General features: G+C 34.0%; 1 protein-coding gene across 4 annotated transcripts; it reads left to right on the top strand.

Moving 5' to 3' along the window:
- The first annotated feature begins 3,363 nt into the window (after positions 1-3,363).
- LOC129902633 (uncharacterized) lies at positions 3,364-13,902 on the top strand. 4 transcript variants are annotated; one of them, XM_055977971.1, is made up of 20 exons: positions 3,364-3,473; positions 3,855-3,922; positions 4,519-4,623; positions 4,908-4,964; positions 5,080-5,150; positions 5,556-5,655; positions 5,909-5,979; positions 6,092-6,177; positions 6,270-6,373; positions 6,470-6,523; positions 6,633-6,688; positions 6,807-6,845; positions 6,946-7,090; positions 7,273-7,454; positions 7,537-7,604; positions 7,900-7,972; positions 8,067-8,128; positions 8,200-9,127; positions 9,314-9,604; positions 13,571-13,902. In XM_055977971.1, exons 2-20 carry the CDS (start codon positions 3,860-3,862, stop codon positions 13,842-13,844), a joined length of 2,829 nt encoding a protein of 942 aa, XP_055833946.1. In that variant the 5' UTR covers positions 3,364-3,473; positions 3,855-3,859; the 3' UTR covers positions 13,845-13,902. The 4 variants fall into 4 exon arrangements, with proteins under 4 accessions (XP_055833946.1, XP_055833945.1, XP_055833944.1 ...); XM_055977970.1 differs by lacking the exon at positions 3,364-3,473 and adding an exon at positions 3,504-3,593; XM_055977969.1 differs by lacking the exon at positions 3,364-3,473 and adding an exon at positions 3,600-3,699.
- The last annotated feature ends 2,860 nt before the right edge of the window (positions 13,903-16,762 follow it).

The raw sequence follows: 16,762 nt of genomic DNA on the forward strand, positions 1-16,762 counted from the left end.
CATTCTCAATTTCTTCACATGCCTTGGTGATAGGTCCCCATCTTTTGCAACTTCAATGATATTTTGCATGATGCCCCCTTCTTCCTCTTCTTCCCTTCTTTCATTCAATCCATCCAGTTCATTCACATGGACTTGCCTTATTGATTCCTATTCATTATCTTCATTGATATTCACCTCTTGCTTAGTCGTTGACGATCCTTCTCCCTTCATATTATTACTTGGTGGGTCTAGCAATTTCCCTTCAGCTTTGTTCTCCTCTGAATTAATATCATCTTTGTTGTTTACATCTCCCCATTCATTGTCCTGTGTATCGTTGCCCTGATTGTCCACCTTATCTTTTACTTCCTCTATTTTATCATCCTTTTTCCAGATTCTCTTTCTTTATTCCCAGTTATTTTCGTGTCATCTTGATTGGATATATTTCCTTCCTCACTCTGTGGCCCAAATATGTCCTCCAGCCACTCTTTTTGTAGATTTTGGCCCATTCTTTTTTATTTGCCTACCCGTCTTTGGTGTTGAAGTTGTCCCTTTTCTATCTTATTGATTACTTAGATCTACTCCTCCTTCCCTTTCTGTCAGTGCATCAAATTTGTTGCCTATGCAAATATTATCTTCTTTCTTAACTTTCTCCTTTTGGTTCCACCTCTGCATACCACCTTTCTGTTGTTGACCTCTCCTATTTCTATTCCTTATTTTTTTGATCTTAGTGTCATATCTTCTTATTTTTTATATTGTAATATGTCACCCTCTTATAATTCACTTGGGTCCCTTCTTTTTTTCTGATCATCATTATTGTTCTGGTCAGTCGCTTCTTCACCTTCCTCCTTTGGGTAAGGTGTAATATAAAACATTCCTTTTCATTATGTCCCTATAACTTACAGTTTTTACAATATTTGTGCAGATAGTCACACCGAATGGTGATCCATTTAGTAATTATTTCACCAGACTTCTTCTTGATTTTAAAATTTACCCTCTTTGAAAAATCACCCAGTAAATCCATTTCTACTTTGACTCTAGCACAACTTGGCCTTGTTTGATTGTTGATCGTTGTATCAACTTGTAGAGGCTTTTCTACTGCTGCAACAATCAAAAAAATAGTTTCTTTGCCAAAGAAATTGGGAGATAAGGCTGGCAATGAGATTCATGCAATTGCAATTGAGGTCTCTTTCGATGGATCAAAGAAAGGTTCCCATTTAAACGTCCTCATCGAATAATACCAATTTCGATGAGCTATATAGAAGATAGGTTTTGATAATAGGTTCACATAATCCTTCATCTTTGTGGCCCTTATGAGAACATATCGATTACAAAGTAGACAATGTTAACATCACCTTTAAGCTCACATTGTTTTGGAATAATTCTCCTCAACTTTTGTGTATTTGCCCATCCATAATAGAACTTACCCATCACTGCATATTCTAAATCCTCATTCACTATCATTTGAGAAACTTCTTCTTCCTCTCATATAACCCTATGCTCTCCATGCAAGAGAGACAAAGGCTTAATTGGTACTAGAGAACATAAACTCATATTTGATTGCAAAGTAGTTACATATGATATCACACCACTCACATGATTGATTGGTGGAGCATGCACTGGCGGAAAAACCTCCAACGGAGGCTATCCACCGGTCATCTTGAATTCCAAAAAATTTGGATCGGGGTATTAGGGTTGCGGCTTGGAAGCACTTTTTTCATTATTTTAAGGATATTGACGTTTCATAATCTAATTTTTTATGTTTCTTAAAATTTAAATATTTTAAATTATTAATTATCATGATTTATATAATTTTTTATGTAATTTCTAAATATCCAAGAGATTAAAAAATGATAAATAAATGAAAACAAAAAATAATATAAAATTACATAAATACCTTCGACTAGAAATAATCATGTCGATCAAGATATGCCTACTTCTAGACTTCTCTATATAGCATTAAAGTTTATTTTTCGTGTGTACGTCATTAATATTGAAAGTTTCATGTGGTGTTATATGTGGGAGCAATTACAATGTATATTATATATATTGATTATTGGTTCTCTATTTAAGACTGATTTAAGAAAATTTAATTGAATGTTTAATATTGCTTTATATAAAAGAGTATTGAGTTATCATACAGGAGGCACTGATGATAGTGTAAAAAATATTATTCAAATCAAGACCTTCAATTGAGATATTTATTTTTAAGTTTTTTTTTTTTTTGGTCAACATGTTACTTCAAAGCACTTATTTGTTTGTTAATTTCGATTTTCAAAATATATTTTTTCCTTTTCATTTTCGTACTGCCGTTTATGGGCAGTGCCTTTTTTTCTTTGTTTAGTTACTCTTTTCTTATTTGTTAGTATGTTCTTAATTATGTATTAATTTTTAATTGTTTACTCTTTGTTACTTTAATTATTTATTCTTTTGTTTAATGTTGGGACTTTCTATTTTTAGAATAAGTATATGGTATGATGTGATATAGATAGTATACTATATAATCTCCTCGTGGGCAATTTGGACAAGTTGTCTAGTAAAGGGTCCGCTATCGAAAATGACCCTTTACCTACCTTTCAATTGTTATGTTTTATAACATTAATCTAATTTAATTTAGAGAAACAATTTAAATATGCAATTAAACTTTAAAAAAGATTTATTTATGTTATTCGTTAAAAGTTTGATTTATTTATGCTATTTTTGTTTGAATTTTTTTTTATTCATGCCGTTATTTGTTAACTGAAATGACATAGATGAGTCAATTTTTTAACGGATGACATAGATGAACCTATGTAATCTTTGCTACGTAAGCTTGGTATGTACTCAAGTAGCTTAAGTATGTAAGATTTCCAAGTTGGTAGCTTACGTAAGTAAGTCGAGTCCACAACTCATTACTTGGCCTTCAAATCCTTCCGGATTCTTATAACCGTATTTCCAATCTTCCCTACTATGGGGCGTCACATTCTCCCTTCCTTAGAGTTGTTTGATAGCGTTATAGATTATTCGGCTCACATGGTAAATTTTAAGAAGCTTTAAGAAACTTAAGAATCCTTCCAAAAATTTAAGAACCTTTCAAGAAACTTAAAAAGCTTAAGAGACGTTTCAAGATACAAAAGTACGGGGTATAACAATATTGATAGGGGTGGACGAAAAATTTGATTGGTGGATGGGTGGGTAGGGGGTGAGGTTACGGGGATAGAAGGAAAAATAATTTTTTTTATTTGAAAAATTAATTGTATAAAAAATAATAATTTAGGGGTGAGTTGGAAATTGAAACAGTTAGAACATTATTAATTTTTCTTTAATTTAATATTTTTTTAACTTTAAGAGACTAAGGTTGATTAGAACTATATTTGATCAAATCAAAATATGGATATTCAATGCATTTTGACGCTCCATATTGAATCCATCCAAATAGGATCCACTGTAACCATTTGCCACCCCCATGTTCCACTATTACCTACAGTTGTTTGCTGCTTTCTAGTTGTATTGGTGTGGTAAAGTTGAAGCTCGTATTATATTTTTTCCTCTTATTACTTCCTTAATCTAGCTGAGTGCTTTCATATTCATGGAAGAGTAGTAATACTTTTATGGGGCTCTTTAATTTGGAAGAAAAAGTATTGCTCATTTAAGTTTTCTAATCAAACTACTATTGTATCTCTTAACCAATTTTTGCCACTGCTAATACCAAACCTTCTTGGAAAAAATAGGTTCATAACGAAGGTGTATTCGCATGTCTTGACAAGATAATTGAAGTCTCTTTTTCTTTTTTTATCTCTTTGAATCATTTTTGTGTTTTAGCATCTTGTAGGTAAGAAATAAAAAGCAAGTTGATTGATACTACAAGTTTCATTGACTCTTTTTTTTTCCCTTCTTAGACAAGATGTTTGAAAATGGAGTCGAGGAGGAAGAACGAAGGCCTTTTTCTGATTCATTGTTGCACAAGGTGAGATGTTTACTAAAATTATAGAACCAATTGCCACAAGTTTGATCAAATAATTAAGATTTCTTTCTGTATCCCCTAATCATCAAACTTGGCTAACATAGAAATTGTTGTACTACTAGTAGTGTCTTCCTTCCACCTCTCAAAACCCGAAGAAACAAAGACAATTTTTTTATTAATAATTAAAACAAAAAGAGAAGAAAAGATGAGTAGTGTCTTTAGTTCTTTCTTATGGTTCTTGATTTCTTTGAAAACTTATGCTACTGCATCATGTCAAGTGTTTGTGTTGAGCCAAGTGGTTAAGTACAGTTTAATACTTGTTAGTTATAACTACCAGCTAAATGAGCTGTTAGAATTAGTCAGGTAGTTAGCTTCTTAAGCGACCTATATATAGAACACATTCAACATTGTAAACCGTACATTGAATAAGACAATTTGATGAACACTCTTATCTAAATCTCTCCCTCTTCTCCTTCTATTGACTTCTGATTCACCAGTGTTGACATTTGACAACTTTTTTTCTTTTTTGCCTTTTCTTAAAAGGAAGCACGAACTCCTGCAACTGTTGTTATATAACTGTCCCATCCTTTTGCATATAGGTTGATCCGGGAAAACCTCCTTTACTCACATGGAAGCGGAAGTTAAATTGCTCAGCAAGTACCCCTACACATTTTGCTCCTAGCATTAGAGAAATTTTTCACATGGTAAGTTTTCTTTTTTCTCATCTCGTTCTTCCTGTGAGTATTCACTCAGAAAAACATTTCCATTTTGCCCATAGTTTGTTCTTATTGTGATTTTAGTATTGGTTACGTCAGCTGCATTAGAAATTTTGAAACATTATATTCTTACTCAGTCTTCATTTGCATATATTTGTGCTACACTAGGTAGGTGAAAGAGAAAAGTTGTCCATAATTTTCTTGCATAAGACAATCTTTTTCTTAATATTTCTTCTGAAGTAATATAATTATCATTTTATTTTTGTGGATAGCTTCCACTTGGTCTAAGGTTGTGGAGGCATATAAATGAAGAAGCTGCAAAAGGAACGGTAATGTGTGACATGTTTCCCATATTCTAATGTTTCATAACTTGGCAGACCATATGAATGGTGTACTTATCTTCTGCCCTTTTTTCCATCATTGTCCTCCAATTTACTTTTTCAGCCCTCAATCATGGATCCATACAACCAGCGTCTTCTCTCATGTTATCACGGTGTTCCATTAGGTGGTATTGGGTGAGTTTTTCTATAGTTTGTATCAGTCTGTTGTGAAGTATGGGAGTAGACGAAAATGGTTTTTTAGCTTAAGAGAAGAAATCATCAAATTGAAAAGTAATGAACTGTGAAATACAGTTTGCTAAATGATAAACTGTAACACTCATTCTAATTAAGGTCAGTCGACGGAGTTTCAGTTTCATAGGAAATAACTTCATCATGTATCAAGGTTCTTGGCCACTAACAGCCTACAAAAATTGCAAATAGCAGTACTTCCGATTTATTATCTAAATATAGAATTGGAAAAGCAAATGCGACTTTGTTTCCATTGATGGATAGTTGAATTGGTATATAATTTCATTGAACTTTACGCTTCATTGTTACTGCATAGTTTATGACCTTGGTAATAGAATCATCAATCTGCAGTGCAGGAAGTATTGGAAGAAGTTTGAGAGGTGAATTTCAACGCTTTCAATTATTCCCAAGAAAATGTGAAGACACACCTATTCTAGCAAACCAGTTTTCAGTAAGTAATTCATTTAATATTAGCTTTTTATTCTCAGTTTCTTACATTTCTGCAATGTTATAAATGCATATTCAGTTATTTTAAAAGCTTATTAAGGTAGAGAAACTCCAAAGTGGTTTATGCTTTCTTAACATCTGACTCATTCATGCAAAATATAGTTAAGATCTGAAGAAGAAAAGACAAATTCCTGTAACGAGGAAAAGGTCATTTTTGTGGGAAGTCAATTAATAATTTTGTATTTTTCCTTTAACAGATATTCATTGCTCGCCCTAATCGAGAAAAGTTTTCAACGGTGCTGTGCTCCAGAGGTCCCGAAGAGCTCAAGTAAGTGACCAGCTTAATTGGTATGAGGCCTCAATTGAGACACAAAGGCTCCAGTTGGATTCTAGTGCTCTAGAAACATTGTTAAATGATACTGAATTAGCTAGTGATACAGAACGGACAAATCATGGAAATGGAAGCTAGATGGGGAGAACTGCACATATCATGCTTTGTACCCAAGAGCGTGGACTGTCTATGATGGTATCATGTGCAGATAAATTAAACGTCAAAAGTCTAAAACTCTTATCTAATTCAAAACTAATAAATGATAAGTTAAATCATTCATCAAGCAGGTCTTCCAGATCCTGAACTCAGCATTGTTTGTCGTCAGCTTTCACCATTTATTCCGCATAACTACAAGGACAGCAGCTTTCCAGTCACTGTATTCACATTTACGGTACAATAGTTTTAAGCGTGTAGAAGACATTTTACTAATATCTTGACTTGTCTTAACTTTCTTATATGTTAAATCTTACTCATGAAAATTATGCAGCTTTCTAACTCAGGGAAGACTGATGCTGATGTAACATTACTTTTCACATGGGCTGTATGTCGAAATTTCTTTCTTTCTAGTAGAAGCATTCCTTATTGTTTCGAATGAATGTCATGAATTTTCTGTGAAACTTATTTCAGCATGTTTACTATCTCATCTTCAGAATTCAGTGGGTGGTATCTCAGAGTTCTCTGGTGGACATGTTAATAAAAATATATTGTAAGAACATTTCCTACTTCATCTTTAATTAACATTGAGCGTCTGGTGGAATCAGTTTGGTTTTGTTGCTAATTCTATTGGATGATTCATTTGACCAATATGCATTGGCTCTCTGTAGGATGGAAGATAGTGTGCATAGCATCCTCCTCCATCACAAGTATGTTTTGTGTAAAACGCCCTCTAGTCTATAGCTACATTCATTTTCCCCCATGGCTTGATAGTTCTGCTTTTCTAATACAACTGTATTTTCCATACAGCACTTCAGATGGACTCCCTCCAGTAACCTTTTCCATTGCAGCTCAAGAAACTCCTGATGTCCATGTCTCAGAATGTCCATGCTTTTCGATTTCTGGAGAGTCTGAGATTATGACAGCAAGGGACATGTGGAGGGAAATTGAGGAGGTCAGTTTTTCCTGGTTCTTGCATATAAGCAACAGCGTCACATATTACTTATTTTCAAATTATAACTTATTAGGTCCTTTCAAGACCTTTTTGCTAATTCTAAATGATTATAATGAATATGAGTATTAACACTATGTCTTATTCTGTACTCCTAATTTCTTTTCAATTGTTTGTTTTTGCAGCACGGTTCCTTTGATCATCTTAAGGATGCTCAGACCTTGGTAACTTCAGGAAAAGGATCATCTATTGGAGCTGCCTTGGCAGCATCTGTTAAAGTTCCATCTGGTGCTGTCCGGACAGTAACCTTTTCACTTGCCTGGGACTGTCCAGAAATAAGATTTCCTGGAGGCAAGATTTACCACAGGTCATAAAACAGCTCTTGTTTCTAGAATATTACATTTAAATTGTTCATTTCTAAACCTCTTGGACATTTAATATTGTCTCAGACGATATACAAAATTCTATGGTGTTCAAGGTGATGGTTCACCAAGTGTTGCCCATGACGCGCTCCTAGGTAATTATATCAATTATGAAATAGTAATGCATATACTCTGGCCTTTCCAGTATTGGTGTAGTATTTATGCTTTGGCATTCTTTAACATCTGGGAGAACTTACTCAACAAATTTACTCATTAAAGTGATCATAAAACAACAAAACTCAATTAGACAGACATGACACTGAATGACTTGTGATCTGCGATGGTTTTGTTATCGACAAACTGGCTTTCTGTGAATGCATGGATGTGATAACCAAATAGCATATGTTATATAAGCATCCTAATTTTATTGATCGTCTGTCTTTAAATTAGAACATAACAATTGGGAGCGTGAAATTGACAAGTGGCAGAAACCAATACTTGAAGACACAAGTCTGCCAGAATGGTGATATATAGATTTAACAAGCTTTTTCCTTAGGATATATACAGGTCATTGCAGTTTCTAAATAATTTTCTGAAGTACCAATCATTTGCCTCAGGTACCGCATCACTCTTTTCAATGAGCTCTACTATCTTAATGCTGGGGGCACAGTTTGGACAGGTAATGAGAAAGGAAAATCTGTTGGCATTGTGTGTTATTGTGTCTGATTAAGGCATGTTTTAATGTCACAGATGGGTCATTACCAATTCAAAACTTTGGAACCATCTGGGAGAGAGAGTTTTCCCTTGACAAGACAAAATCAGACTCTGAGAAAATGTTAAAGTTGGACGAAAAAAATGATATCTATATGGGATTACTTTCTAGGATGAAATCTACTGTTAACCAACTTCAGGCTCCAGTGACTTCAAACTCTGCTTTTGGTACATATCTACTTCAAGAAGGAGAAGAGAACATTGGCCTGTTTCTTTATCTTGAAGGGATTGAATATCACATGTTTAATACCTATGATGTCCATTTTTATGCATCATATGCGCTATTAATGCTCTTCCCGAAACTTGAGCTGAGCATCCAAAGAGACTGTGCAATGGCGGTAATGATGCATGATCCATCTAAAATGAAAATTATGAGTGATGGAACATGGGTCTCCAGAAAGGTTCTTGGAGCTGTCCCTCATGATATTGGACTTAATGATCCATGGTTTGAAGTTAATGCATATAATTTCTTCAACACAGACAGATGGAAGGATTTAAATTCGAAATTTGTCCTTCAGGTTTATAGGGATTTTGTTGCTACCGGAGATAAAAATTTTGGAAAAGCTGTTTGGCCATCGGTATACATAGCTATAGCATATATGGATCAGTTTGATAAGGATGGTGACGGAATGATCGAAAATGAAGGGTTCCCTGATCAAACGTACGATGCATGGACTGTTAGTGGTGTGAGCACATATTGTGGTGGGCTTTGGGTAGCAGCTGTGCAAGCTGCCTCGGCAATGGCTCGTGAGGTCGGCGATGCTGCAGCTGCTGATTACCTTTGGGCTAAGTTTCAGAATGCAAAGTCTGTATATGACAAATTATGGAATGGTTCTTACTTTAATTATGACAATAGTGGTCGAAGATCAAGTTCTTCAATTCATGCTGATCAGTTGGCTGGTCAATGGTGAGTTATTTCTTCATCTTTCTGGGAAAGAGGAACTAGAGGCTCTAAACTGAAGAACTGTTTCAGAATTTAGAGAAAGGAACTTGAAATTTGCCACCTACAAATATGTAGTGCTTTTCATGTTCTTTTCCATTGAATCTGTTGCTCATTACTTCTTCTTATACTCATTTGGTTTCTATTTCGTAGGTATGCTAGAGCGAGTGGTCTTTCACCTATTGCTGATGAAGAGAAGATACGAACTGCTCTCAAGAAAATCTATGATTTCAATGTGTTAAAGCACAAGGAAGGGATGTGTGGGGCTGTAAATGGGATGCTACCGAGTGGAAAAGCTGATATGTCAGCTCTGCAGTCAAGAGAAATATGGACAGGAGTTACGTATTCTCTTGCTGCTAATATGATACAAGAGGGCTTGGTGGACATAGCATTCCAAACTGCCAGTGGAATACACTTGACAGCTTGGTCAGATAAAGGTCTTGGGTAAGTTTTTCTTTTCTCCTTCTTCTTCTTTTTACCCTTTTATTTCCCGGAAATTCCTCTCTTTTCCTTAGAGGTTATCATTTTTGAGGCTGGAGAGGTTCTCATTCAACTAGAAATACTGATGAGGCTTGTGGTCCAGATAAGATGAGGCTTTCTGAGAGCTATTTTCTTAACAAAATCAACAACAAATCTATTTAGCAATGCAATTACAAAACTACTAACATAAAGAACAAATGTATCAACGAAGAAGTCACCTAATCAATCAGGGAAAATTATTCCAGGCTTGGCCTCTATATGTGATAATCTGGATGCTAAAGATTGTGGCCATTTAATTATGTCATTGATGGTTTGTTTTGGCAAGACATTAGCAAGAGCTTTGTTTGCCTATTATGTTATATATCATGGTCGTTAAGGGAGAGGAATTTTAACTTTTTGGTGTTGCCAAATCATGATCCTCCTGACATTTTTTCTTTCTAAAATACCCTTATAACTGCCCTGCTATCATGAATAGAGAAGAGATTGAAAAGGTTTGTTGTATTTATTCTTTGTAATTATGGCTGGTCCTATTAATTACTGTCCTCATTTCTCTAAAGATTGATCCGCAAGAGGATATGAACCAGTAACTAGTTGTTAGATTATCAACTACTCTCCACATCCTTCCAGTCAGCGGTGGAATTCAATGTCCCAAAACCGATATCCTTGTATAGCAACATATATCAAGCATCATCATTCATTTTATCAAGTTAGTAGTTATAGATTGGTCATATGTATCATTAAGCATCACCATTTAAGGAGCCTTACTAGATGCCTTGGTTTGCTACATATGTTTACCAAAAAACTAGTACAATTGAATTTATATGAGATCAATGACACGCGTCTTAGCTTAACTAGTTATTAGTTATTAGTAGTTGAATATCTTGATAATGGTAAAGTAAAAACGGGATAAATATGACGAAGTGAATGGAAGTCGTATGAAGCGTAAGAGCTTCGATGATGAGTGATTCTAGTGTTGTTTGAGTATCTAAAGCCTCAAACCCGAGAACAATATTGTAGATAAATGATATAAGACAAAGACTTGACAAAAATATGCTTTGGGTTCTTTAAAAGATGGGGCAACAAAAATGAATTGACTCTCAATATTCTATTAAGCATAATAGAACTTTAAATAGCCAACTTGAAATCATAATCTATAGAAAATCTGCATAACAAAAATTCAAAAAGAAGGCTAAATAATCTGAACAATCTAACAAAAATTCAAATTCAAATTCATCCTAAATCTAAGAAACTTATTATGCTAAAAATTATTGCAGTAACTAAAAGCAAATCTAACACTCCTCCTTTGCTTTAGTTAATACAATTTTAAAAAGTTGCTCCTCCTTGATTTTTGCTTCTGCTGCTAGTGCTTGAAGATTATTTTTAAGCTTGCACACTTCTTCTTTTTTAGTTTTTCCCAAGCTTTTTTTGCCATCTCACAAGCAATGATTTTAGAAAAAATCGAATCCACAACTGAATTACAGTTTTGACTTTGAATTTTTTGATTTTTTCATCCGACCGAGATTTAATCTGACCAAGAGTAGGATTTGTAGGGAGAGGTTGTAAGGGTATATCTTCCATCACAACTTTCCACATATCATAGGCTCTAAGATATGATTTCATTTTTACTAACCAAATCTGAGAGACCATTGCTTGCAATTTTTTTAGGTTAAAAATTGGTTGAAAATAGCATATGCGTTGAAAAAAGCACGGATTGAAAATAGCCTTAACTGGTTAAAATAGATTGAAAAATAGCCCTGACGGATTTAAAATAGGTTGAAAATGGTTCTTTGGAAGAACTCACAGATCCCGTAAGATCAATGAGGCTCTTGATACCATTGTTGGTTATTTTAAAAGATAGGAAAGCAAAAATGAATTGAAAATGTATCTCAATATTTTATTAAGCATAATAGGGGCTTTAAATAGCCAACTTGAAATCATAATCTGCAGAAAATCTGCATAACAAAAATTCAAAAAGAAGGTTAAATAATCTCAATAACCTAACAAAATTTAAAATTCAAATTCATCTTAAATTTAGGAAATTTATTATGCTAAAAATTACTGTACTAACTAAAAGCAAATTAAATAATATGGAAAGCCAGGAGCAAAAGAAAATAAGAGTTTTGTTGTATTCCTTGGAATCATAATGTCTTACAATTGTTTGAAACTTCCTATTTATAAGTTACAAAGTAGTATATTAACCAATAAAAAAGTTTCACTCGAGCTATAAAGTATTATGATCAATGGGTATTGTACACATGGAAGTGTTGTTAGTAGTGCCCACAACCCACGAATATCTCAATGTAGTGTTCAAAATATTTGTACGATGATATCTGCAAGTGTATCCATACTTTTATCTTTTTTCCCACATCATCGATACACGAGCTCTTATTCATCTTTGGGCCACTGGCTCTCGTCCATTATTTGGTTACAAATCAAATTGATGACCCCAGAGACTCATCGAGGTCGGACATTTCTGAGTATATCGTCGATATTGACATATACCTTTGTTGAATTTTCTTTTAATTATTGCAGTAATTTTTAATTGAATAAGTTGTTTAAATTTAAATAATTTAAATTTTAAATTTCTGTTAGATTAGATTAGTTTGTTGAGATATTTTAGTTTGTTTTGAAATTTAAATTATGCAGATTATTATTTTAAGTTGGTTATTTAAAGCCCTCCTATGCTTAATAAAAATATTGAAAAGCAATTGCAAGCATCTAAATCCAAAGAGAGTCATTTTAACCCCTTTTTTGCTGCCCCATCTTTTAAAAAAAAATCAACAGTGGTATCAGAGTTTTATTGATCTTACGGGATTTGTGAATTCTTTCAAAGAACCACCGTACCTTTTTAATCCGCAGGGCTATCTTTTCAACCCATTAGGGCTACTCATTTTTACCCGTCAGGGCTATCATTTTCAATCCATGCTTTTTTTGAAGCATAGGCTGTTTTAAATTAATTTTCAACCTAAAAAAGATGTCAAGCAGCAGTCTCTCTTTGAATGTCTAAAATGGTTTCAGTGACAAACTATCAAATTTGGCAGTCAAAATGCAATTATATTTGATAACCTATGCCATATGTGTTGTTGTGATGACTGAAAAATACTTACAAAAACATTTTGTAAATCCTATAATTGTCCAAATAAAGGCACTTTCAAAAGAAGTTCTACACAAGACAATGTCATGAAAGATGTTTTATCAAAAGAAGAGAAAGAAAGAAAGATAAAAAGATCAATATCCAAAAAATATGCAAGTTCAAAAATAACCAAGAAAAATTAAGCATCAACTGCTAGAGTAAAAATTGAGGAGGATCAGTTTTTTAGATTGCAGTAACTAAAGCAAAGGAAGAGTGTTGAATTTTTCTTTAGTTACCGTAGTAATTTTCAGTTTAATAAGTTGTTTAAGTTTAGATGATTTGAATTTTAAATTTCTGTTACATTAGATTAGTTTGTTGAGATATTTTAATTTGTTTTGAAATTTAAATTACGCAGATTTTTATTTTAAGTTAGCTATTTAAAGCCCTCTTATGCTTAATAAAAGTATTGAAAAGCAATTAAAAGTCGTTACAATCTAAAGAGAGTCATTTTAACCCTTTTTTTGCTGTCCATTTTTTTAAAAAAAACCAACCACCCTCGATCACCTTTGCTGGAACTTTTCTGATGGTGCCACATATTCATCCTCTTATGCTGCCATGTGTTCAAACTGGCTTTTACCCACTATATATGCAATTTATTAATGGCACAAAGTATCTTCACATGTAGCTCCATGAGCTTTTGTGCGGCTCAATCTGTTGCTTCTCGTTTAGCTTATTCATATGGAGAAGGGTCCTAATCTAACGAGTCAAGTTGTATAGACAGACACCTCTATTGGCTAGTAGATTAGCTGCCTCTTCAACTGGACATAATTTAAGTTTTCGTTCATGTGTATGTGCAGGTTTGGTTTCCAAACTCCCGAAGGCTGGAACACATATGATCACTATAGATCACTGTGTTACATGAGGCCATTGGCGATTTGGGCAATGCAATGGGCTCTATCAAAACCAAAGCTTCACAACCAGGAGATGAGTGTAAGTGAGAATTCTTCCTATGTAAAACAGCATGTAGGATTTCAAGAGGTTGCTCGCCTACTCAAGTTACCACAAGAAGAAGCTTCTACAAGTTACATTCAGTTGTTGCATGAGTTTCTTTGTAAGAAATTCTCAATTTGACTCAAAACATTTCCTAATTTCCCAATTATTAAACAAACGAGCCAAGTACACCACTTTATCATCCTGCTCATTTTTCTAGTATACCTTTTTCAATAATTTGCCAAAGCTTTTCCTCACATTCATTACGATCGTCATTTGAATAGAAGAAACACCGGTCCATAACAATAAATGATATTTTCATAACTCAAACCCTTAGGCATAATATCTAAATATGAAAAAAATTGAATAAAATTCGTCTATATTTTGTAAAATAGATGTAATGACCCGTTAGGTAATTTTGAGAACGAGTCCTCCTCCTTTCATAGAAGACCGTTTTCGTAAATTTAAGTTGAAAATTTTGGACCTTTCGGTAACTTTGGTTAATTAGTTGAGGGATAATTTTAGAGAATTAATTTAATTGGTGGGCTAAAGTGTTAATTTATTTAATATTTATACCACTTTTCTTATATTTAATAAAATAGGTTAGTAGGGTTTGTCACTTTTAGTATATGATTAATTTAGAAAAGAAAAAGAAGAAAATAAATAATAATAATAATAATATATATATATATATATATATATAAAGCTGATGGCATTAAGCCATCAGATGTAAGCGAGAAACGCAGCGGCAGAACTGGAAAAAAACGAGAAGAGAAAAAAAATACGGAGGAAGAAAGAAAAGAAAAGGGAAAAGAAAAATAAAGGAGAAGAGAAAAATAAGGATTTTCATTCCAAAGCGTCAAGGTAATTATTCTCATCCTTTTCATTAAATTTTTATGTGATTATAAACATATTTTTAGGGTATATTGGTGGAGAAATAACGCTGAAATAAGAAAATATGACCCTAGGGTTCTTCACATAAAATCTTGATTTGGGAGGCCTAATAACGATCCGTTTTAGCTGAAATTTGACATGTGAGTTTATTTATCATGACTGAACATAATCGGCTTTTTTTCAGATTTGACTTCAATAACTTGGGATAACTTTTGATCCAATTTTTTATCCGAAAATAAATATAGCAATATAGGTGTCATTGGATTCGTATTCTTATGAAGATTATGTATTTGAACAGATTTTGATCATCGAAAGCGTTACGAAAGGCTCAAGTTTTAAAGTGATTCTTCAATTTAATTGAGGTTTAACCCTAGTTTTGAAATTCAGAAAATATGGGAGTTGACATGTTAAGTGGCATCAAGATTAGGAACGTGTTTATAGATTTGCTTAAATTTTTGAGTCTAGGCTAGACATATGGTAATAAGGGTGTTGTTAGTTTCGAAATCTTATTGTGATTATTTATTTGACTAGATTACGTTGATTTGGAGGTCCAACGAAAAGGGAAGGCTCAAGTCCCGGAGTGATTGCTTGATTAATTAAGGAAAATGAATTTCTAAACCTCAGTTTAAGCTTGTAGATGCTTGTATTTCCATGTTGTGTGTACTGGGGAGTAATGAGAATTGAACTGGATTATTGACTGTATGATTGGCCTTAAAAATGGAGATGAGGGGTATAAAATGGTGATCTAATGACATATTTTGGTGGAATTGATATGTTGTGATTATGGGTTTATTTTGTACATATGAAATGACTATGTTAATGTGAGATAGGAAAAATTATTGTTGTTGTCATGTTATTATCGTGAATTATATGAACATGAATTGATTGCATTGGTTCGACATATTGTGTTGAGACTGAAAATGATATAAAAAAAGGGTCGGGCCACACACTCTATGCCAGGTATTATGAAACAAAGGGGTCGGGCCACACGCTCCGTGGCAGGCATTATGAAACAAAAGGGTCGGGCCACACGCTCCGTGGCAGGATATGTATATTGAGGGGACGGGCCACACGCTCCGTGGCAGGTTACATGAACAAAAATGTCCCCCACGGATTTCAGAATGTAATTCAGCGGATGTGTATCGATAGGACAGACATACATCATCTCTTTGCATTGCATCGCATTTTGTTGATATTTGTGAATTCGTGTTTACCCCTTTATTGTTCTGTATATGCTGAACTTGACTTGATATGATTTATTGATGAGACTATTGATGAGTATTCGTGGACTGTATTGCTATTATTATTGTACAAGTGTAAAGTTGGGTTGGTTTAATGCAGGTTGTAGTTAAGGAGGTTCGGTTGGGAGGACAGGAGTACTTGTATCTATTGAGCTTTGCTTAGTTTTAGTGGTCCACTTGTTGAGTACCGTGTTATTTGGTACTCACCCCTTGCTTCTACACTTGTGTGGGTTGTGAGCCCGGACCTGGTTGATCTCTTAGTGTTTCCTACCACGTCTGAGGCTATCATCTCGAGTGTTGAGGTAGCTGTTACATCTATCTGGCGGACACCCCTTACTCCTTTAATATATTTTAGTCCTATTCTAGAGACAAAGACATTGTGACTGTATTTTCTTTCGTACTTCGATAATGTATTAGTGGCTTGTATACGTGACAACCATTCTTGGGTGATTTTGAGATTATTTATTTATTTTTGACTAAGTTAAACCTTCCTTTATCTCAATTATTTTCGCATTCACTTTCCTTTGAGTTTTAGGCTGACTTGTCTCGGTGGGTTAAGATGAGTGTCATCACACCCGGATGTGGGTCGTGACAAAAATGGTATCAGAGCCCCAGGTTCATAGGTCTCACGTGAGTATAAGCCAAGTCTAAGTAGACTCTTGAGGATTGGTACGGAGACGTCTGTTATTATCTTCGGGAAGCTATGAAGACTATTAGGAAAGATGTTCACTTATTGATTCTCTATCGTACATTTTTGTTCCAATCTAATTCTCTGTTCTCTTACTTATAGTGGTGACTTGTTCTTGGTCCTGCATGCGTGCCGTTGAAATGTTATCATATGGTATAGATATGATTTTGAGGTGAAAGTGATAGAGTTATGGAAAGGATGTGTAGTCATACTTATAATGCGCCGCAATTTGAAAA

This window comes from Solanum dulcamara, chromosome 9, assembly GCF_947179165.1.
Source record: "Solanum dulcamara chromosome 9, daSolDulc1.2, whole genome shotgun sequence".
NCBI lineage: Eukaryota > Viridiplantae > Streptophyta > Magnoliopsida > Solanales > Solanaceae > Solanum > Solanum dulcamara.